General features: G+C 57.5%; 1 protein-coding gene across 9 annotated transcripts in view; it reads left to right on the top strand.

Moving 5' to 3' along the window:
* The window catches only part of PPFIA4 (PTPRF interacting protein alpha 4), a 60,988-nt gene that overhangs the window by 25,794 nt on the left and 14,336 nt on the right, over positions 1-20,858 (top strand). For 6 of the 9 annotated variants that reach the window (XM_065854578.2, XM_071817804.1, XM_065854577.2 and 3 more), the window contains exons 2-13: positions 219-1,029; positions 9,429-9,530; positions 10,185-10,349; positions 10,929-11,003; positions 12,336-12,431; positions 12,850-13,071; positions 13,746-13,892; positions 14,016-14,154; positions 14,777-14,856; positions 16,216-16,347; positions 18,058-18,120; positions 19,109-19,200. In XM_065854578.2, the coding sequence (XP_065710650.1) occupies positions 793-1,029; positions 9,429-9,530; positions 10,185-10,349; positions 10,929-11,003; positions 12,336-12,431; positions 12,850-13,071; positions 13,746-13,892; positions 14,016-14,154; positions 14,777-14,856; positions 16,216-16,347; positions 18,058-18,120; positions 19,109-19,200 (1,550 nt within the window). In that variant the 5' untranslated portion in view covers positions 219-792. The remainder of the gene's footprint in view (positions 1-218; positions 1,030-9,428; positions 9,531-10,184; positions 10,350-10,928; positions 11,004-12,335; positions 12,432-12,849; positions 13,072-13,745; positions 13,893-14,015; positions 14,155-14,776; positions 14,857-16,215; positions 16,348-18,057; positions 18,121-19,108; positions 19,201-20,858) is intronic. The other 3 variants (XM_071817805.1, XM_065854579.2, XM_071817802.1) reach the window with 1 other exon arrangement.

Raw genomic sequence — 20,858 nt, 5'->3', positions numbered from 1 at the left:
CTATTTTAGGGTTTGTGGGTCCCAGGGATGCTGTTCCCTGCAGCTCCATGCCACACTGGATGCAGTGGGGTGCCACAACGTGACACAGCCCATTCTTGGGTGCTGAGCCCACATGTGCAGCCCTCTGGGTTTTGGTGGGTGGCAAAGGGTGCTGGGCAGGTGCCCTGGGCATTTTGGGGGCAGCAAGAGGGATCTGATCTCTGTCCCCTGTCCTGTAGGTCACTGCCGTGTGTTTGAAGAGCTGTGATGCCAAACGGAGCCACGTTCCCACACCCGCAGTGACCATCTCATCCAGCCTTGGGGACAGCAGCCCATCATCACCGGGATCCTGCTCAGCATGTCCCAACAGCCCAGATATCCCCCGGATCCTCTCTGTGCTGCTACCAGCTTGGCCACCCCATTGGGACGAGTCCTCAAGGGTGGCTTTGTCCCCCTCTGAGCACCCCGTGGCTCACTGATGCTGCACCCCCTCGAAAAGGCGTCAGAGAGGTGACACAAGGAACTCTGGCAGTGACAAGCAGCCGAGCGGAGGGATTTAGGACGACGAGGGCCTTGTCAGCGCCAAGGACGTCCCTCCATCCTCGCCGGAGTGATGCCAGCTTCTGCTTAGCATCCAAGAAGAAGGGATGGGGGATCCCCCCCACCTTCACCACCCCATTGTCCCCTCCCATGCTGGCTCCCCTGACCCACGGGAGCCCATAGCGATGTGATAGGGGCCTCGCGGCTCACCAGCACCCACCGCCCGCCCCACCGGGCACCTTCAGGACCCTTGCCCACCTGTCGCGCCCCACCATGATGTGCGAGGTGATGCCCACCATCAGTGAGGGGGACCCTCTGGGTCCCCCACAGGGCTCCGAGGCGGACGCCGACTTCGAGCAGCTGATGGTGAACATGCTGGATGAGAGGGACAAGCTGCTGGACACCCTGCGGGAGACCCGTGAGACACTTTCTGTCACCCAGAGCCGCTTGCAGGAGACCCTCCGGGAGCGCGACCAGCTCCAGAGACAGCTCAACTCGGCCCTCCCGCAGGTAAGGACATGTCCCCGGGATGAGCGGGAGCCTCCGCTGGGGGACACGAGGGCCATCGGCCGCTTGGATGTCATTTTTAGCTCATCACCTGGTATGACAGCGGTGATGCTGCCAGATGTGTTGTCCCTCGTTCCAATACTAAAACCTGTGTGTACTCCCAGGCCAAGCCACAGCAGCTCAGACATCTCCCCTTCTCCTCTGTACCCTACTGGTCTGTGAGTCGATGGGGGCAGGTGTGGGACTGCAGTCCCTTCTGTTACACAGAAGAATGTGTACGGAGAAGGGGCAAAACCTCCTGAGGACATGCCAGGTCTGATCTAAACCTTCCCTGGCACAACTTGAGGCTGTTTCCTCTCTGAGGAATCCCCGCTCTGCTCTCGCAGGGGACAGCAGCTCAGGAGGAGGGCAGCCTGTGTCCCCATCCACAGAGCTGGACTTGTCCTGGTTTTGCCCGGTCTCCTAAAAGCAAAACACCCGGCAATGCTTCCCCATGGCATCTGGGGTCCCTGTGCATGAGCTGTGCCCTGTCCTACTGGGTGTAGCAGGGCCACTGCCACCTCCCGCGTCCCCTCTGCTCCGGAGAGAGCAAGCCAGGTCACCCTGAGCGCACACCACCCGCCCCGCCGCAGCGCCTCGGATTAAGGCACCGCGTGGATTTAGTCTCCGTTGCCGCTCCAATAAAGGGACCGCGGTGCCTCGGCGCGGGCGGCGTGTGGACGGAGCAAACTGGGTCAGTGCAGAGGGACTCGGTGACAGTGCCGGCACCCACCAGGCTGCCGGGTGCCCCGCGCCAACCGGAACCATCCCCAGCCCCCTGTCCTGCAGCCAGGGATGTGATCGGGGGTGACAGATGGGAGCTCCCGCTGCCCCCCGCCGCCCTGCCTGTCCCCGCATGGGCAGGGGGGCTCAGCGCACGGGCACGGCGTTCCCCGCTGCCCATCGTGCCGCTCGCCCTCGGGGGAGATGAGGGCTCGGCATGAACCTGGGGAGCAAACCTAAAGCTGCTCACCTGCCCAATGGGACTAATCCCAGCATGTGCATGTACCAGGTAAGTAGGATGCGGTGGGTCCCTTTCCCAGGGGGTTGTGCAGGGGCTTTCCATGGGCCTGTGCCATCCTTGTCCTCCTCTGTGAGCCCTTGTGCCCACGAGATTATTGTAACGTGTCAGACCCCGTTGGGATGGGATTTGAGGTGGGTTGCTTGGAGGAGTGGATTGCTTGAAACTGGTGAAGGAGCTGGAGCACAAGTGTGATGGGAGCGGCTGAGGGAGCTGGGGGTTCAGCTGGGGAACAGGAGCTGAGGGGAGACCTTCTGATCTCTGAACTGCCTGAAAGGAGCTTGGAGCCAGGGGGGTCGGGCTCTGCTGCCCAGGAACAAGCGCCAGGAGCAGAGGAAACGGCCTCAAGTTGTGCCAGGGGAGGTTGAGGTTGGATGTGGGGAACAATTTCTTCCCCAAAGGGCTGTGGGGCATTGGAACAGGCTGCCCAGGGCAGTGCTGGAGTCACCGTCCCTGGAGGGCTGGACAGACGGACATGAGGTTCTCAGGACATGGGGCAGTGCCAGGGGTGGGTTATGATTGGACTTGGTGATCTTGAGGGTCTCTTCCAACCAAAATGATTCTGTGAGTCTAAGAAACCTCCTTTTTGGGGCAGGGTTGGGCACCCAGGAGGCTGACAGCCCTTTGCTGATGTCACCAAGCCCTGGTTGTGTGGTGGCTGTGCTGCCTGGGGATGTCGGGTGGGTGCTGGCCGGGGGATGTGACACTGTGTCCTCCCAGGGCACAGCAGCTGGATGTGTCTGTGTCAGCACAGGATCTGCATTGTCAGCAGAACCATTGGTGGGGCAGGCAGGGGATGTGTGTGGGGCAAACCCCTGCGTGGGGCAGGCAGGGATGCTCCATGATGCTCCTGCCTGTAGCTCCTGTCCCCCCTTGCTCGTGCAGGGTTTGGCTGCCACGTGGCCAAGCCACCCCGCTCCAGTCCATGGGGACATCCCTCAACCCCCAAAAGGCAGAACTCCAGGGCGATTTCCCGGGGAAACTAAGCTGCCTTAATGCGTCTTACATGATTTATTTATTCATGTGGGAATGCTCAACGCGACTTAATCGGGCTGAAAGCTCTCGGCTTCAATCCCTCTGCCTGTGCAGGGGGTGTGGGGCTGAGGACCAAGTCCTGGCCAGGGTTGGGGGGCTCTCAGCAGCCCACTGGGGCTCCCAGCTCAACCCCTGCTCTCCTGGGTGTGGGTACCACCTGGGAATGTGACATGCAGGACTCCAGGTGTGTCCAGATGTGCTCCAAGAGCATGGGGTGGCACTTAGTGGGATGGCACTTCTCCCTGCCCTGCCAAGACTTGGGGGTTTGGCAGGAGTCCCTGTCCCTATTTGTGTCAGGAGAACAGCTCCCAAATCTCACAGGAGCTGCTGTGCTTGTGGCTATTGATGGCCACGAAAAACTCCTGCGATTCTTCCTTCCAGGCCCCGCTCTGCTGAGCCTTCGCTGCCTCTTGGGGCTGCCCAAGGAGCTGAGAACTGGACTTTTTGGGGTGGACAGACACCATAAGACTCCCCGATCTCCCTGGACGTCCCTCAGGAGCTGGGGAGGGTCCTGGCATGAAACAATTACCCCAAATCCCTCCCATTTAGCTTAAAAATATATCTAGTCAGCACTTGCAAAAAGCAACATGGAAATAGGAACCACAGAGGCTCCAAGCTGGAGGAAAACACTCACTGGGTGAGACCTTTGAAGTGTCTCAAGGTTTTGGGAAAGGATGGAGGGATCTGGTGGCTCAGCATTGGACCTGGTCACCCTCCCACAGACCGGGGTGCTGAGATGTTGGATTCCCACTCGCTCAGCTGCACGATGCTCCTCTCCGAGCAATCCTGGGTGAAAATACACATTGTGACCACAGGTTGAGAAGGGAGGACACCAATTCCCCATGGAAGGTCCTTGCAGAGTCACAGAGCTGTTGCAGAGCGGTCCAGGACATGTCACCGCGCTGCCCAGCGCCGGGGTGGGTGATGGTCGAAGCACTGGGTTTACCCAGCAGGATTTAATCTTCGTAATCCCATGCTACACGCTGCTGGGGTTGTGTTTATCCCTTCAACTGTGACTTAGGGCTTTCTCGTCGTTCCGTGCCGCTTCTTGGATGAGGAGAAACCGCAGCGATGGGTCTGCCGGCTCCCAGCACAGACAGACGGACGGGGCTCCATCCCTTATGTGCCGAGTCAGCAGCGCCGCTTTCCCATCACGGGCATCCCTCCCACATCACCTCCAGCACACGCCTGGCCCGTCAGGGCCAATCACTCCAATTAGGGGCTTTAAAATGCCATTAATCCCTCAGCTGGAACCGGTTCGTTGTGAGGCTCAGGTGCATTGGAGCAGCGACCACACTCCTGCCACAAATGGGGGAGTTTTGCTTGTTTTGGTGCAATGTTGCTGCATTGCTGCGGATGGCACGGGGAAAGGCAGAATCATAGAATCACAGGATGGTTTGGGTTGGAGGGACCTTCCCAGCTCCCCCAGTGCCACCCCTGCCATGACAGGGACATCTTCACCAGCTCAGGTTGCTCAGAGCCCCGTCCAGCCTGGCCTGGGATGTCTCCAGGGATGGTTCATCCACCACCTCTCTGGCCAACCTGGGCCAGGCTCTCACCACCCTCAAGCAGAAGACGGTTCTGGGCTGAGAACTTTTGCATTTCAGCTTTTTCATGCTATGAATGTCCTCCTCCTGAGCTTCCTAAACATCTCCTTGCCTTCTGTCTCCGTGTAGCTGCTTTCTAACCTCCCTCCAGCTCTTCCCCATTCATGCAGCCAAGGGGAAGATGGAGAACCCCAGGTGTGCCTGGCACTGACCAAATATCCCAGCCCTGAGCCACAACACCCTGTTTCAATACCTCATGCGGTGTCCTGGGTCTCCCTTCCTGCTCTGACAGCGCAAAGAGCATCTGCCCCCTTGCTCCCTCCTACCCTAGAGCTTGGGGCTGAGCCCAGCAGGTCCCGCTTTGGGTGGCTTGTTTTTAATCTAAATGAGCCATTTCCCAGGCTGCTGGGCTCCCCGCAGGGCTCCCAGGGCTGTGTCTCATCATCTGTGCTTTGACTGAAGATCAGGCACCTCTCCTTCACTTTGTAATCCATTTATAGGTGTCCCTGCTTAGGTTCAGAGCTTATTGGAGCCGGGGACAGGCGGCTGCATCTCCTGGGAAACTCTTGGCAGAGGAAAATCACCCAGATCCTCTTTATTACCCCTTCTCTGGGACTTACGGCAATGGCATAATGGTGGAGCGGGGTGAAAGCTGTGCTGCACAGTGTGACACTGCAGCCAGCAGCTGGGGACAGCTTGTCCCCATGTCCCCAAACTCACCTGGTGCCGCCGGTGGCCCAGAAGCCGGGTGGCAGTGCTGGGGCAGACGTCTGGCACAACCGGGGCTGATGGAGGGAGCTACAGGCGGGTGCTGGAGTGATTTATTCCTAATTTTTATTCCAAAGGCATCAAAATGAGGCTTTCAAGTGCCTCTAGCCCTGTGTGCTCAGCTGGCCCTCACTGCTGCCCAGTCTCACTGCAATGGTGTTGAGAGTCCATCTCTGCTCCCCAGGAACAAGCACCAGGAGCAGAGGAAACGGCCTCAAGTTGCACCAGGGGAGGTTGAGGTTGGATGTGGGGAACAATTTCTTCCCCAAAGGGCTGTGGGGCATTGGAACAGGCTGCCCAGGGCAGTGCTGGAGTCACCATCCCTGGAGGGTAGGACAGACGGACATGAGGTTCTCAGGACATGGGGCAGTGCCTGGGGTGGGGGAACGGTTGGACTCGATGAGCTTGAGGGTCTTTTCCAACCAAGATGATTCTATGATTTTCTTTTTGATGGTAAATACCTCTTTTTACAGCCTTTCCCCAAGGAAGAACAGTTATCGTGGTGCCTTTTATTTGCTGTGGGATGCCCCAGCCCTGCCAGCCCTGCTGGGTGCAGGGTGCAGGATCCAACCAGCCGCTCATGGGGTCCGGGGGGCTCGGAGAGGAGCACCCGCTGGGATGGGTTGGGCAGGAGCTTTGTGCTGTGCCGGGAGCGGAGCCACCACCGCGCTGACCCGCTGACCCGTGGATCGCATGGGGCTTGCAGGGTGGGGGCTGCTCGTCTCTCTCCAGTGGATTTTCTCTCTTTTAATCCCTTGCTTTGGGGATGAAAGCCTGATTGCGGGTGCAAGCTGTACAGCTCGGCCGGCCCGGGCGGGTTGTGAGGAGGGCTGAGCGCTGACCGTCACCATCCCAGCGTGGCATCACATCCCTGTTCCCTTGCTGCCCCTGCTGCCTTGTCCCATTAGTCCTGCGCTCCCCATATCGCAGGTCACCCCGGCAGGGACAGCATCCATGTCCGTGAGGCAAAGCAGGAGGTTTCCACCCTTTGCAGATCTGGGGGTTTGGATCTGCAGCGTCCCCGCTGGGACAGGGTCCACAGCCAAGGTGTCACCCGTTGTTACAGCTGGGGCTGCTGAAAGACATTCCCGGGGCCATCGCAGCTGCGAGGATGCTTTTACTGCGCTCCTTCAGCCTCACCGCCAGCCTCCTGGCGTATCGAGGGACTGGGGGGGTGACACATCCTGATGTCTGAAGCAGCCAGCGGTGCACGGGCTCCTGCTCCAGCACCTCTCGCTGCTGCTCCTGCTCCCCCACCGGCGTTCCCAGCCCCGATATAATCCCTGGGGATGCTCGCGAGCTGCTCGCTCTGGCGCAGCACTTGCATAACCCAGCGGAGCCACACGTGTGTCAGCGGCTGTGCGAGCGGTAATCCCCGCCGGCACACAACGCGGCTCCGGGAACTGCTCGACCAGCACAGCCGTCCCCAGGGAACCAGCTCTGCAGGGGGTGCAGGGGTGCTTTGGAGGGCTCTGGGATGGTGTTGGGTAGGGAGGTTTGGGGTGCTGTGAATGATTTGGGGGACAACTGATGGGGACACAGATGACCTAAGGGCTGGAGTGGTCCCTGGGGAAGCGATGGGTCTGCTCTGGTGAGGCCTCATCTGCAGAACTTGGTCCAGTTCTGGGCTCCCCAGTTTAAAAAGGACAAGGAATTACTGGGGAGAGTCCAGTGGAGTCTGCTAAGGAAAGGCTGAGAGAGCTGGGGCTGTTGAGCTGGAGAAGAGAAGCTGAGAGGGATCTGATCAATGGGATCAATATCTCAGGGTGGGTGTCAGAGGATGGACCAGACTGTTCAGTGGTGCCCAGCGCCAGGGTGAGGGGCAACGGGCATAGACTGAAACACAGGAGGCTCCATCTGAACATGAGCAGAAACTTCTTTGCTGGGAGGTGCCAGAGCCTGGCCCAGGCTGCCCAGAGCGGGTGTGGAGTCTCCTTCTCTGAGCCATTCAAACCCCCTGGACCCACCTGTGTGATCTGCTCTGTGACCCTGCGTGAGCAGGGCTGGGCTGGGGATCTGCAGAGCTCCTGCAACCCAACCAGCCTGGGAGTCTGGGATCCTGTGATTCTGTGAGTGGGGCTGGAAGGGAGCTGAGGGACTCGGTGATGCTGGGGTGAGGATGTTGGGCGGCAGCAGCGCTGAGGCCCGGGGCTGGGCAGCAAAGCAGGTGTTTGTAGGGGTGATTATGTCCTGGGCTGCTGTGATTGCTGTTTCGCTTCCTCCACATCGCAGTGTGCTCAGGTCCTGTCCCCCTGTGGGGTGACAGCATCACCAGTGACACCACCATGCCGACCAAGCACCTCAGCAGTGTGAGCAGTTTGGGGTAGGAAGGGAGAGGGAACATCCAGCTGGGACAAACGCAGATTAAGAAGCTCTTGATTCCTTGGAGGGACGTCAGCTGTTGCAGGAGGTTTCACTTTGAGCTGAGCAGAGCATTTGATTCAGCCTAAGCCTCAACGTTTTGCTTCAGTTTGAAGGGGTTTTATTTGTTTAACTTGAAAATTAAAGTGAAAGAGAATTTCATGCTGTAAAACGCCTCTGAGCCCCCAGTCGAAATTTGGTTTGTTAATGCTCAATCAAATCCTTCTCAGCTTCTTCTGAAACCCTTTTCCTTTTTAAATTCTTCTCGCCGACACTGTGAATCTGGTGTAAATTCATGAAGCGTTGCCGCATTTGCATTTTTCACCCTGAAAAATCCCAGCTGCAAAACGTTGCTTGGTCCTGGCAACACTTGGTGACTGAAAGAGCAACTGGGAGCAATGGGCAAGTGTCCCTGAGCTAATCCAGCCGCTTGGTTTTCATTTGTTAAGGGAAAATGAACTCTTCCTGTATCTGAGGAGCTTCACAGGGAGTTTTCTTTCCCCTCCGACACAGTCGCTATCACGATCACTCCTGATTCCAAGGAGCCCATCATGTCCCAGTGGATACGCTGGCTTTGCAGCTCTGCTTGGCCGTTGTTCTGTGCACGTCCCTTCCTTGGTGGCTGTCACCTCCCTGGGGGCAGCGGTGAGTGGAGCAAGGACTGGTGGCATCTGCACATCTGCTGTGCCCCATCTCTTGTGAGGGTTCAGCTGGAGAACAGGAGCTGAGGGGAGACCTTCTGATCTCTGAACTGCCTGAAAGGAGCTTGGAGCCAGGGGGGTCGGGCTCTGCTCCCCAGGAACAAGCGCCAGGAGCAGAGGAAACGGCCTCAAGTTGCACCAGGGGAGGTTGAGGTTGGATATGGGGAACAATTTCTTCCCCAAAGGGCTGTGGGGCATTGGAACAGGCTGCCCAGGGCAGTGCTGGAGTCACCATCCCTGGAGGGTTGGACAGACGGACATGAGGTTCTCAGGACATGGGGCAGTGATGGGGTTGGGGGAACGGTTGGACTCCATGATCTTGAGGGGCTCTTCCAACCAACATGATTCTGTAATTCTATGATTTGGGGTTTGGGCATGCCCCATAAGATGCTGGATGGCATCCCTCATGTACGACTGGGGCAGATCTCACTCTTTGCTTTGGAAGGAGATGTTGTCTGATGCCAGGTCCTGAGGCCATGGCAGAGGCTGGTTCAGGGCCGGAGGACCCATCCTGGCCGCTGTGGTTTGCGGTCAGTTTTAGCCTAATGGGATGCACTGAGGTGGGTGCTGTGCTGGGTTGCATCAAGGGGACTGTGAGGATAGGAGCATGCTGGTGGCCTTGATTGGGATGCTTTAAATGCCATCGAGCACCTCTGGAGCTGTAGAGCCGTATCTTGTGTCATGGACATCAAACCAAATGGAGAAATATCAAGATGCTGCATTCTTCTGTCTCCAGCGCTTGGGGAAGCCGGGAGCAAATCACCTCCTAACCTGGCTCTGCTTCTCCGCTGATTTCTCCATGTTCTCCATGGCATCCCGTCTCGCACCGATTGGGTTCGGATGGCAGACACTGGTGATCCTGGTGGTGGGGCCAGGACACCGGCTCCATCTCCGTGCTCTCTGCTCACGTCTTGCCCTGATTTCCTGCAGGAGTTTGCGACGCTGACGCGGGAGCTCAGCGCCTGCCGGGAGCAGCTCCTGGAGAGGGAAGAGGAGATCTCTGAGCTGAAAGCCGAGCGCAATAACACCCGGGTAAGCACGGAAAACTCACTGCCTGGCTTTTGATCCCCCTCTACTCTGCTCTGGGGAGACCACACCTGGAATATTGTGTCCAGTTGTGGCCCCTCAGTTCCAGAAGGACAGGGAACTGCTGGAGAGAGTCCAGCGCAGCCACCAAGATGCTGAAGGGAGTGGAGCATCTCCCGTGTGAGGAAAGGCTGAGGGAGCTGGGGCTCTGGAGCTGGAGGAGAGGAGACTGAGGGGGGACTCATTCATGTTAACAGATACATAAAGGGTGAGTGTCAGGAGGATGGAGCCAGGCTCTTCTTGGTGACAACCAGTGATAGGATAAGGGGCAATGGGTGTAAACTGGAACACAGGAGGTTTCACTTGAATACAAGAAGAAACTTGTTCCTGGTGAGGGTGTCAGAGCCTGGCCCAGGCTGCCCAGGGAGGTTGTGGAGTCTCCTTCTCTGCAGACATTCAAACCCGCCTGGACCCCTTCCTGTGGAACCTCAGCTGGGTGTTCCTGCTCCATGGGGGATTGCACTGGATGAGCTTTCCAGGGCCCTTCCAACCCCTGACATTCTGGGATTCTGTGAAATATGGGACATCGCAGACTGCTGGTCCGATATCGGTGTCACCAGCCCTTGGGGTGGTGACAGTCTCATCCTTGTCCCCTTGCAGCTCTTGCTGGAGCACCTGGAGTGCCTGGTGTCGAGGCACGAGCGGTCCCTGAGGATGACCGTGGTCAAGCGCCAGGCCCAGTCGCCATCCGGGGTTTCCAGTGAGGTCGAGGTGCTCAAGGCGCTGAAGTCACTCTTTGAGCATCACAAGGCACTGGATGAAAAGGTGAGACAGGTTACTGGACCCGTCCTGTCTCTCTCTGAGCATCCCCTGCTCAGAGCCGACCTCCCAGCTCTCCTCCTCCCTCCCACTGTGGCAATTTTGTTAAGCTGGGTGGTGACATGGGCTCCCTCATGATGTCCAAATGCCACAGCACCCTTGTTTTAGGAGCTGGTGGGGCTGCCAAGCGGCTCCTGTGGGTCTGAGGCTGTTGGGGACAGGGATCTTGCTTCCCCACCTCACTCACGTGGTGGTGGTGAGCACTGGCATTTGGCCACTCTGCTTCAGTCTTACGATTCCTCCTGATTCATTTACCTCAAACAACTCCTTGCTCTGTTAAAAAACATCCTGAAGCTGCCCTGACCATGGGTCTCCTGCAAGAATCAGTTTGGTCCAGGCTGTTCCTCTCCAACGTGCTTTCGCTCTCCCAAGTAATGGGCTGGGGCATCAGAGCCTGTGCTGTGGAGGTGGATCCACCTGAGCTGGGCTGTCAGCCAGACAAACGGGCCTGGGAGGTTGCCTAGACCCTGGGCACCCTTGTCACGGATAAATAATGATCTTTCCTCTTGTCTTTCACAATTGCAGGTTCGGGAACGCTTGCGAGCAGCCTTAGAGCGAGTGGCGACCTTGGAGGAGCAGCTCGTGGACGCCCATCGGCAGGTAAGAGGTGTTTGGGCAGCCTGGGCTGGTTACATTGGTGAAGTCTTCCTGAATTTGCTGAAATACCACCCCCAAATGATAGTTCACATCAGAGAAATGGCTTTGGGGCATTTTTAATGTAAAGCTTTTATTCTATTTACATGAAGGATTGTCTGTATTTAAGGAAACCTTGTAAATATTCTGAAAACTTTTCTCTCGCAGGTAAGGTTTCCTCTGTCATTTTGCTGTTTGCTGTTCATTTTGCTGACAAAACCAACCTGAACTTGAATCATTTTGAGGACTGAGAGTGAACTGGGATTTTCCCTGCATCAGCAGGCACCCAAACCTCGCTTCTCCCTGGCATGGGGACTTCGCTGTCCCCAACATCCAGCCCTTTTCATCTTGGAGAGTTATTACCCCTGTTTTCCTTCCTGAAGTTTGTGTCCAGCCAAAAGGAAGGAGCCATCCTAAGACCCTCTGCCTGGCCAAATTTTGCTCTTCTGTCCAGTTCCCGGGATGTGCCTCTTGGCACTACCCCAGGCTTGGGGGAGGCAGTGCCTGGCTTCTGACCACCCCATGTCCCCATCCTCCTGTGGCAGAACAGGGTGCAATGATGGTGTTTATCCCCTGCTTCTGACGGCCACATCTGCACCAGGTTTGGAGTCTGTCTGGCTGCAAAACAATGAAATAAATTGGGAGGAAGTCCTGGGATGTGGAGGTCGGAGCTCAGCCCCTCACCAGGAAATCCTGGAGGGTTGGAGGGTGTTGGTCTCTTTTCCCAAGGAAAAAGTGCCAGGAGCAGAGGAAACGGCCTCAAGTTGCACCAGGGGAGGTTGAGGTTGGATGTGGGGAACAATTTCTTCCCCAAAGGGCTGTGGGGCATTGGAACAGGCTGCCCAGGGCAGTGTTGGAGTCACCATCCCTGGAGGGTTGGACAGACGGACATGAGGTTCTCAGGACATGGGGCAGTGCCAGGGGTGGGTTATGGTTGGAGTCAATGATCTTGAGGATCTTTTCCAACCTAAATGATTCTATAATTCTATAATTCTTTAATTCTAGAACCTGACTGCTGGAGCTCAGGCTCTTTGTGTGCCTGTAGTAAGCACCGCTCTGTCCATGCGAGACGGACGCGTTTCATCCTCCATCAGTGTTGAGCCTTCATCTCTGCCTTCCCCTCTCTTCCTCACTGTGTCCCTCCAGCTCCTCCCCAGCCACAGTCACTACCTGGATATGACACTGGAGGAACCCAATGGGGAGCCGGTTGCAGACCTGGGCACACCAGGACTTGCCTCACAGCCAGACCAGCCGGTCCCATCTGCTTTCTCTCATTAATTAATCCCCGTTGTCATGCAGGTGGCGGCTCTGCAGCAAGGCGCCGCGCGGGAGGGCCCGGCGGGTGAGCGGGATGAGAGGGAGCCCAAGGAGCCGGTGCAGAAGCTTCCCTGGAAGGTGAGAACCCCAGGAACCCCTCTGACCACACTCACCGAGGCCATCGGTTCTCCATCCCCCTCCTTGCTGGCTCCAGGGTGCTGAAAACCTTTTCCCCCCGCTCCCCTGAGTCCAGCCCCTGGGAAATTCCCTGATGTCCCAATACAGGCTGTTTCTGAGTGCAGATGTTCCTGGGGTCTCTACTTCCCAGAGATGTGCTGGGAAACCCTCAGACATCCCTGTTCCGTTGTGCCTGTGAGAAGCCACATCCCTGTCTAACAGAGATACTTGACAGAGGGTCCCAGAGCCCCATGTCCCCATTGTTCCCCACCTCCCCGGGTCCCTGCGGGGCCACATTCCCCCATCGCACACTTGCAGGTGATGCCAGCCCGTGCATTGGGGCAGCCCAGCATCTGCCTCCCTCTCTGCTGCCTTGCAGCGCCTCTCCAACGGCTCCGTCCACCCGGACGATGAGGCTGGGCGGGTGGTGGAGCTGCAGGAGCTCCTGGAGAAGCAGAATTTCGAAGTGGTCCAGGCCAAGGAGCGCATCTCTGCCTTGGCTGCCAGTGTCGCCGAGCTGGAGGAGGATCTGGGCACCGCCAGGAAGGATCTGATCAAATCGGAGGAGATGAGCAGCAAGTACCAGAGGGACCTCCGAGAGGTTAGACACTGCCCTCTCGCACGGCCAAGCCCGTTGCAGTGACATTCACAGCAGCTTTCAAAGCTTCTGGGCTGGGAAGAGATTGTAATCCCTGTTGTATGCGGGGTGAGGACAGTGTTCCCCAAAAGAGGCCACTGGCTTTGGGAGATTGTCGCCAAGTCCATCAGCAGGACTTCTCTGAGGTCATGAGCAGACACCGAGATACCCGGGTGTGCTGCAGACATGGGGCAGGGAGTTGTGTCCATGCTGGAAGGTGTTTTTAGGACAAGAAGAAATGACCTCAGGTTGCACCAGGGGAGGTTGAGGTTGGATGTGGGGAACAATTTCTTCCCCAAAGGGCTGTGGGGCATTGGACCAGGCTGCCCAGGGCAGTGCTGGAGTCACCATCCCTGGAGGGTTGGACAGACGGACATGAGGTTCTCAGGACATGGGGCAGTGCCAGGGGTGGGGGAGCAGTTGGACTCGATGATCTTGAAGGTCTCTTCCAACCAAAATGATTCTGTGATTGTCTGACTCTCCCTTTGTTGCTCTCCCACTCTCGTTCCTGTGCAGAGCAGGGTTTTCATTGCATGCTTGGACTTTAAGGTGTCCCACGTTAGCAGGAGCTGGATGGGCCAGTTATTCCCAAATTGTTGGTCACAGATGAGGATTTGACAGCCCTGTCGCTTCCCCAGGCCCTGGCTCAGAAAGAGGACATGGAGGAGAGGATCACCACGCTGGAGAAACGCTACCTGGCAGCCCAGCGAGAAGCCACCTCCATCCATGACCTGAATGACAAGCTGGAAAGCGAGTTGGCCAACAAGGAGTCCCTGCACCGCCAGGTACCGAAGCTGGAACCAATGTCTCCCCATCATCCTGGGGACTTGGGAGGGAAAGGTGGGCCCTGGGGATGGGACAAGTGAGCAAGCTGTGGTGCCGGGCACCCATCGCGTCCTGTCCCGCAGTGTGAGGAGAAAGCCCGGCATCTGCAGGAGCTGCTGGAGCTGGCGGAGCAGAAGCTGCAGCAGACGATGCGCAAGGCGGAGACGCTGCCCGAGGTGGAAGCGGAGCTGGCCCAGCGCATCGCTGCGCTCACCAAGGCAAGTGTGCGGGGTGCTCAGAGACGGCTGGGGCAGCAGAGAGTGCAGGAACCAGGGGGAGTTTCTCTGAGGAAGAGGAAGAGGCAGGTTTGGCCAATGTCTCCAGTGCTGGAGGCCCTGGCAGCCCCAAGACACCCTGCTGTCATTCCCAGGCTCTGAGCTTTGGTGTCCTCTGCCTCTCCCGTGGCTGCAGGGACAATGCAGGGGTTTTAAAGCTTTCAATATACTCTGCACACACAAGGATTTCTCCCTTCCCTCAGCTCCTTTCTCCAAGAGAGAAATGGCCTTGGTGGGAGTGGGACCACTCTGGATTGAGGAGGAAGAGGAAGGACACAGGCTGGATCTGGGAGGGTGCATGGCTGGAGGGAGGTGTGAATCTGGCTGGTCCTGCCCTTCCCAGGCGCTAGAACGGATGCCAGTTGCTCACAGAGCACGTCTGTCTCCCATCACCTCGCTGGCAGGGCTGGTTTGGGCTCCCAGCACACCGTGAGCCCGGCGGGGATGTGGGAGGGAGCACTGCGTCCCGGGGAAGGATGTGGATGCAGGGATGGAAATAGGGATGCAGGACAACCTGTGTGGTTTTGGGGAGCATCATCCGAGAGGGCTGCTCTGCTTTTCCCAGGCAGAAGAGAGGCACGGGAGCATCGAGGAGCACCTCCGGCAGCTGGAGAGTCAGCTGGAGGAGAAGAACCAGGAGCTGGCCAGGGTAAGCACTGCTCAGCCTGGGCCGGGGGGCCCTTGCGGGTCCTGATCTGGCCTTGGCTCCCCCTTTCCACAGTGCCTGGGTACCTGGACACACCACAAAGGGCTGGTGTCTCTGAAACAGGGTGGGGAGAGGAGCTTGGTTAGTCCTTTCCCATCCAGGATCTCCTAAACTAGAGCCACCCAGGAGCTCATGACACTGGGATTTGCCCCTCTCCCAGGCACCCAAATCTTGATGCGAGTGTGCCACATGCACTCCTCTCCCAGCATCACCTTCTGGGGCAAGCTGGGACCTGCAATGCAGTATGGAGAGGAGGCTTCAGCTGCTCTTCCCCCAACCCTGGCTCAGCAACAGAGCGAGATCGTGGGCACTGGAAGCAAAGGTGCTGTCCTCAGGGACAGGAGGCTGTGTCGAGGTGTTGTAGGATGCAGTCTGTGCTGTGCTGCTCAGGGCTGGGCTGTCCACACAGGAGGTTGTGATACACATTTCTGGGGTCACCCAGGTGGCATTACAGCCTGTGCCTTTTGGCAGTCCCAGGCTGGTTGGGTTGCAGGAGCTCTGCAGATCCCCAGCCCAGCCCTGCTCACGCAGGGTCACAGAGCAGATCACACAGGTGGGTCCAGGGGGTTTGAATGGCTCAGAGAAGGAGACTCCACACCCGCTCTGGGCAGCCTGGGCCAGGCTCTGGCACCTCCCAGCAAAGAAGCTTCTGCTCATGTTCAGATGGAGCCTCCTGTGTTTCAGTCTGTGCCCGTTGCCCCTCACCCTGGCGCTGGGCACCACTGAACAGAGTCTGCTCCATCCTCTGACACCCACCCTGAGATATTGATCCCATTGATCAGATCCCTCTCAGCTTCTCTTCTCCAGCTCAACAGCCCCAGCTCTCTCAGCCTTTCCTCATCACAAAGACACTCCAGACCCCTCAGCATCTTTGTGTCCCTCTGCTGGACTCTCCAGTAATTCCTTGTCCTTCTTAAACTGGGGAGCCCAGAACTGGACACAATCAGGGAAGTCCCTGGTTATTTTGGCCCAGAGCTGAGATTTGGAGAGACCTTTGCAAATCCAGAGGGACCCATGGGGATCTGGAAAGTGTCCCTAGTGCGGCTGTCCCTGCCAGATGCACAGGTAAGGCTTTTTTGAGGGGCAGGCAGGCAGGATCTCTTTGAGTCCCATCCTCTCTCCTCCTCATCCCTGGCTGGGGAATGGCAGAGACCAGCAAAGCCCCAGCCGTGGGTCCGATCTGTGCTGTAAGGGGTGGCTTTGTCTCCACAAGCGGGACCCAGGGGATCAGCTCTGACATGGGATGGCAGGAGGAGCAGATCTGCTGGATCTGATGGGGCATGATGCTGTTTGCCATTGCAGGCCCGCCAGCGGGAGAAGATGAACGAGGAGCACAACAAGCGACTCTCGGACACCGTGGACCGTCTGCTGAGCGAGTCCAACGAGCGGCTGCAGCTGCACCTCAAGGAGAGGATGGCGGCCTTGGAGGAGAAGGTAGTGACGGGGCACAGGGCGTCCTGGGGGGGCTGGTGGGGGTTGAGGGGTCAGCAGCCCATCCGGCACGAACCCTCAACCAGCCGAACCCCAGGGTTGAAAGTACGTGCTCGAGGATGGAGAAATGGTCACATGCAGGACGCCAGCCGGGCGCTGAGGCCGGTGGGAGCGCAGGGAATCACATTCTGCATCGCACCCCAACCTCCGGCCGGCCCTCGCTCGGCAAGACCCGCTCCCCACCGCCTTCTGTTCAGCAGTGGGATTTGTCCGGCTCCATTCCCCATGTCTCTTCTGGTGCAGCCCTGACTGCAGCCTGTGCTCGGCTGTTGGAGTGAAACTCCACTGCATTTTGCAGGAGAAAATGCAGTGTTCATCCTCTCCCACCTGCCCATCCCCTCCACATGCTGCCTCAAAACCTTCCTGTCCCCCAGGCTGGATGGATCTGTTTTCTCCAAGCCAGGGCAGGGTCTATGAGCAGCCTCCCAGCTCCCACCCCGCTCCTCCTGGGGAACTGGGCTTTGAGGAGCTGGCTGGAGCTGCTGCTGCCCCAGTGTGAATGCAAGGAGCTGGGAGAGCACGGGGCTTGGAGCGAGGATTAAGCTCACGATGAGGGTGGTGAGAGCCTGGCCCAGGTACCCAGAGAGGTGGTGGATAAACCATCCCTGGAGACATCCCAGGCCAGGCTGGACGGGACTCTGAGCAACCTGAGCTGGTGAAGATGTCCCTGTCATGGCAGGGGTGGCACTGGGGAGCTGCGAAGGTCCTTCCCACCCAAACCATTCTGTGATTCTATGATTTGATGATTCTAATGCCCATGGGAGCCCAGCCCTGGATAAATCCCCTCTCTCTGGGTTCCTGCAGGGACCAGATCCCCCTTAGCAAGTCAGAGCCCAGAGGGACTGAATCCTCCAGCTGATCCCTCCAGGACCAGCTCCGTCTCCCTGCTGTTCTGCACCTCCTGTCCCCAACCAGACCCGTTTGTGGCACCGTGTCCAGTCGTTCAGCAGATGCCTGCATGGCACTGGATAAAAAGCAGGTCCCAGCACATGGGACTGAACCCAAATTCCCAACCCAGCAAGCAACAGGGAGCCGAATGGTAGCACCTTGTGAAGGAGCATTGTCTGCTCCCCAGCCTGCACCCAGCACTGCCTCATCCAGAGTCTCTGCAGGTTTGCCATGGGCAAAGATGATGCTGTTTGGCCACCAGCACCTCCCAAAAAAGAGCACTAGGTCAGGCTGTTGCAAACATATCTTCTTTTCCCCCTGCCTGGAGCCAGGGGGGGTCGGGCTCTGCTCCCCAGGAACAAGCGCCGGGAGCAGAGGAAACGGCCTCAAGTTGCACCAGGGGAGGTTGAGGTTGGATGTGGGGAACAATTTCTTCCCCAAAGGGCTGTGGGGCATTGGAACAGGCTGCCCAGGGCAGTGCTGGAGTCACCATCCCTGGAGGGCTGGACAGACAGACATGAGGTTCTCAGGACATGGGGCAGTGCCAGGGGTGGGGGAACGGTTGGACTCGATGATCTTGAGGGTCTTTTCCAACTGAAATGATTCTGTGATTCTGTGATCACTCCTGCCAGGCGTCCATCACACCATCCACACAGCGATTCCACGCTGCCCATTCCCGGGAGGCCATGCGGCCGTTTTCTAAACGGTCTCTCTTTTTCTTTCCTGTTTTTGTTCCCTTCTGTTTCGTTATTTTTTTTTTCCAAGAACACATTGTTACAAGAGCTGGAAAATACCCAAAAGCAGATAGAGGAACACCAGCACGACAAGGTAAATGCCGCCGCAGGGAGCCTGCCCTAATGCCTGCGCTTGCTTCCTCCTCACTTCCTCACTCACAGGCTTCACCTGTGTCTCTAGAGGAGGGTTTACCCCTGTGCTCGTTGGTGCAGCCTGGCTCCAAGGGACAGCCGTGTCCCCTTCACCCCCCAGGCTTTCTAAACCCATCACTCGATGCGGGGAGGATCTGCTCCATGTCCAGCTTGCAGAGGGACCCGTAGATCTTCACACCTCCCCTGCACTCAGATACAGCATCTCCGTAGGGTCTGCAACACGAGCCCGCATTGGCCTGTGCTGGAAAGCTGGAGGGTCCCAGCTTTTTGAAGCAACAGGAGGATCGAGGGGCTGCATTCCCCCTTGCTCTCCCAGATGCTCCCTGCTTGTGACAAGGACATGCGGGACTGCTCACGCTTCCCACCACGGCTGCTCAGCTCGGAGACTCGCATGACGCTGCATGTTGCCCACCCTGGTTCATCCCGTTTGCTCTCAGGACAGGATCCAGCCATGCCTGGAGGATCCTGGCTCCTTGCAGCCCCTGGGGGCAGCACAGCCACAGCACAGGGACAGGTTCCCCATGGGGACAGGGCTGGCAGCAGGAGGGACACGGCCAGCGTTATATTTGGCTATAGGTTCCCTCGCTGCCGGCCCTTTGCCAAGGCAAACACACAGTCTGGAGCAAAACCAGAGCATCCCCCTGGGACCGATTTCCTTCATCTCCCAAACCAGCATCGCTTCGAGCACCCGTGTGTCTGTCTGGCCTGTGATCACCCCCTCCCTTTGCAGCATCTCCCCAGTGTCATCATTCACCGTTACCTGCATGAGCTGTTTCTTTAATGATGTGCCCAAGGTGCTTTAAATCTGGGATGGAGATTTTTAAAGGCAACACAAACCTGGAAATAGCTAAGGATACGGATTGCCCCAAACCTGGCTGCTCTCCAGAGCAAACCCAACCCCTGCGTGTCTCTTGTCTCACCCTGAACAGCGACGGTTGTCCGACGAGATCGACAAACTGAGGCTGGAGGTCGATCAGCTCAAGACCAGAAGTGGGACGTTTGTGGAGAGCGTGCACACAAGGTAAGGGCCACCTGCCAACCCCCCAGCCTGTGCGCACCCCACTTGCCTCCTGCACCCATTGCTTTGGGGGCATTTTGCTTTTAAAGCCCCAAAATGCCGTTGGCATCAGGTGTTTCCTCCAGTGCAGGGTGGTTCATCACAGCAGGGTCGGCTCTGGCTGTGCTGTCCTCACCGTGGATTTGTCCTGGGGTGGGACATAGATTGTTGGGAATAACCCAACCCAACCAAATGGCCCTAAATTTGCTCTTCTAAGGGAATGAAAAAGCCACTGGACATAATTTCTTCTTTCTGCAGTTTTCTATGAAAACTGAATGTTCACTGAATACCTTTCCCTCTGTGGTGTGCTGGGGATGGGCTGGTGGAGAAGGGGGAATCTCTTTTGAGGTGTTGCAGGTAAAGGAGAATAGACCCCCCCCAATTTGTTCCCCTCTTCTCTGCAATGCTCCCCCCACACCCTTTCCTTTAAAGCCAGCTGGGAGATGGGGAGGTCCCAGCCCAGAGCATCAGAAGGAGAGGTGAGTCCATGGGGTCTCAGCCTCTGGCACTGACCGGGGTACCCAGCACAGCTGCAAAAACCACATCCTGTAAGAATCCTGGAGGAAAAAATCAGCAGAAAGCTTGAGTTACAGAGGCCAGAATAATCCCCCAGCTGAAATGTCAGCTTTTGTCTAAGGCTCCTTTATCTGTTTTTAGCTCTGGAACTGCTTGTCAGCGGCTCCACAGCTTAAATCCCCTTGAAACTTGGGCTGTGCCTTCGTCTGCAAACACGGAGCTGACGCCAAGCCAAGCTGCCCGGGTTAGCGGTTTCGTCTGCGTTCGGTAGGGTGCAGATCTGGGTCTGCACTGGAAACCAGACCCACCGTGGTGGAAAAACACTGATCTGCCTTGGACAACTGCGTTAGTCATCTTAAATCAAAAAAACGTCATGGCTCCCATGGCAATGCGTACAGGGAGTGGTGACCCTGTGCTCTGGGAAGGCACTTGGCTGTGTCGTTTGGTCTTCATAGAACTGGAGAATTGTTTTGGCTGGACAAGACCCTCAAGATCGTTGAATCCAACCGTTAACCCAACCTTGGCACTAACCCATGTCCCTGAGAATCTCATCGTGGGGAATGAGAGATTGGCCATGACCCGACCATGCGTGTTTGCAGCCCAGAAATCCAACCATATCTTGGGCTGCATCCCCAGCCCCATGGGCAGCAGGTTTGGGGGGATTCTGTCCCTCTGCTCCGCTCTGGTGAGACCCCCCTGCAGTGCTGGGTCCTCAGCACAGGACACACATGGAGCTGCTGAGAGGGGCCAGAGGAGCCACAGGAACGATCCGAGGCTGGAACAGCTCTGCTGGGGACAGGCTGAGAGAGTTGGGGTGTTCAGCTGGAGAAGAGAAGCTCCAGGGAGACCTTATTGCAGCATTTCAGTGCTTAAAAGGGGCTGATAAGAAAGATGGGGACAGACTTTAGAACAGGGGCTGTTGCAACAGGACCAGGGTTGATGGTTTTAAACTAAAGGAGGGAGATTCAGGCCGGACATGAGGAAGAAATTATTGGCCCTGAGGGTGGTGAGAGCCTGGCCCAGGTTGGGCAGAGAGGTGGTGGATGAACCATCCCTGGAGACATCCCAGGCCAGGCTGGACGGGGCTCTGAGCAACCTGAGCTGGT

Source organism: Patagioenas fasciata, chromosome 21, assembly GCF_037038585.1.
Source record: "Patagioenas fasciata isolate bPatFas1 chromosome 21, bPatFas1.hap1, whole genome shotgun sequence".
In the NCBI taxonomy this organism is placed as follows: Eukaryota; Metazoa; Chordata; class Aves; order Columbiformes; family Columbidae; genus Patagioenas; species Patagioenas fasciata.
The sequence above is the reverse complement of the archived record's forward strand: the minus strand, read 5'-3'. Positions and strand labels throughout refer to the sequence as shown.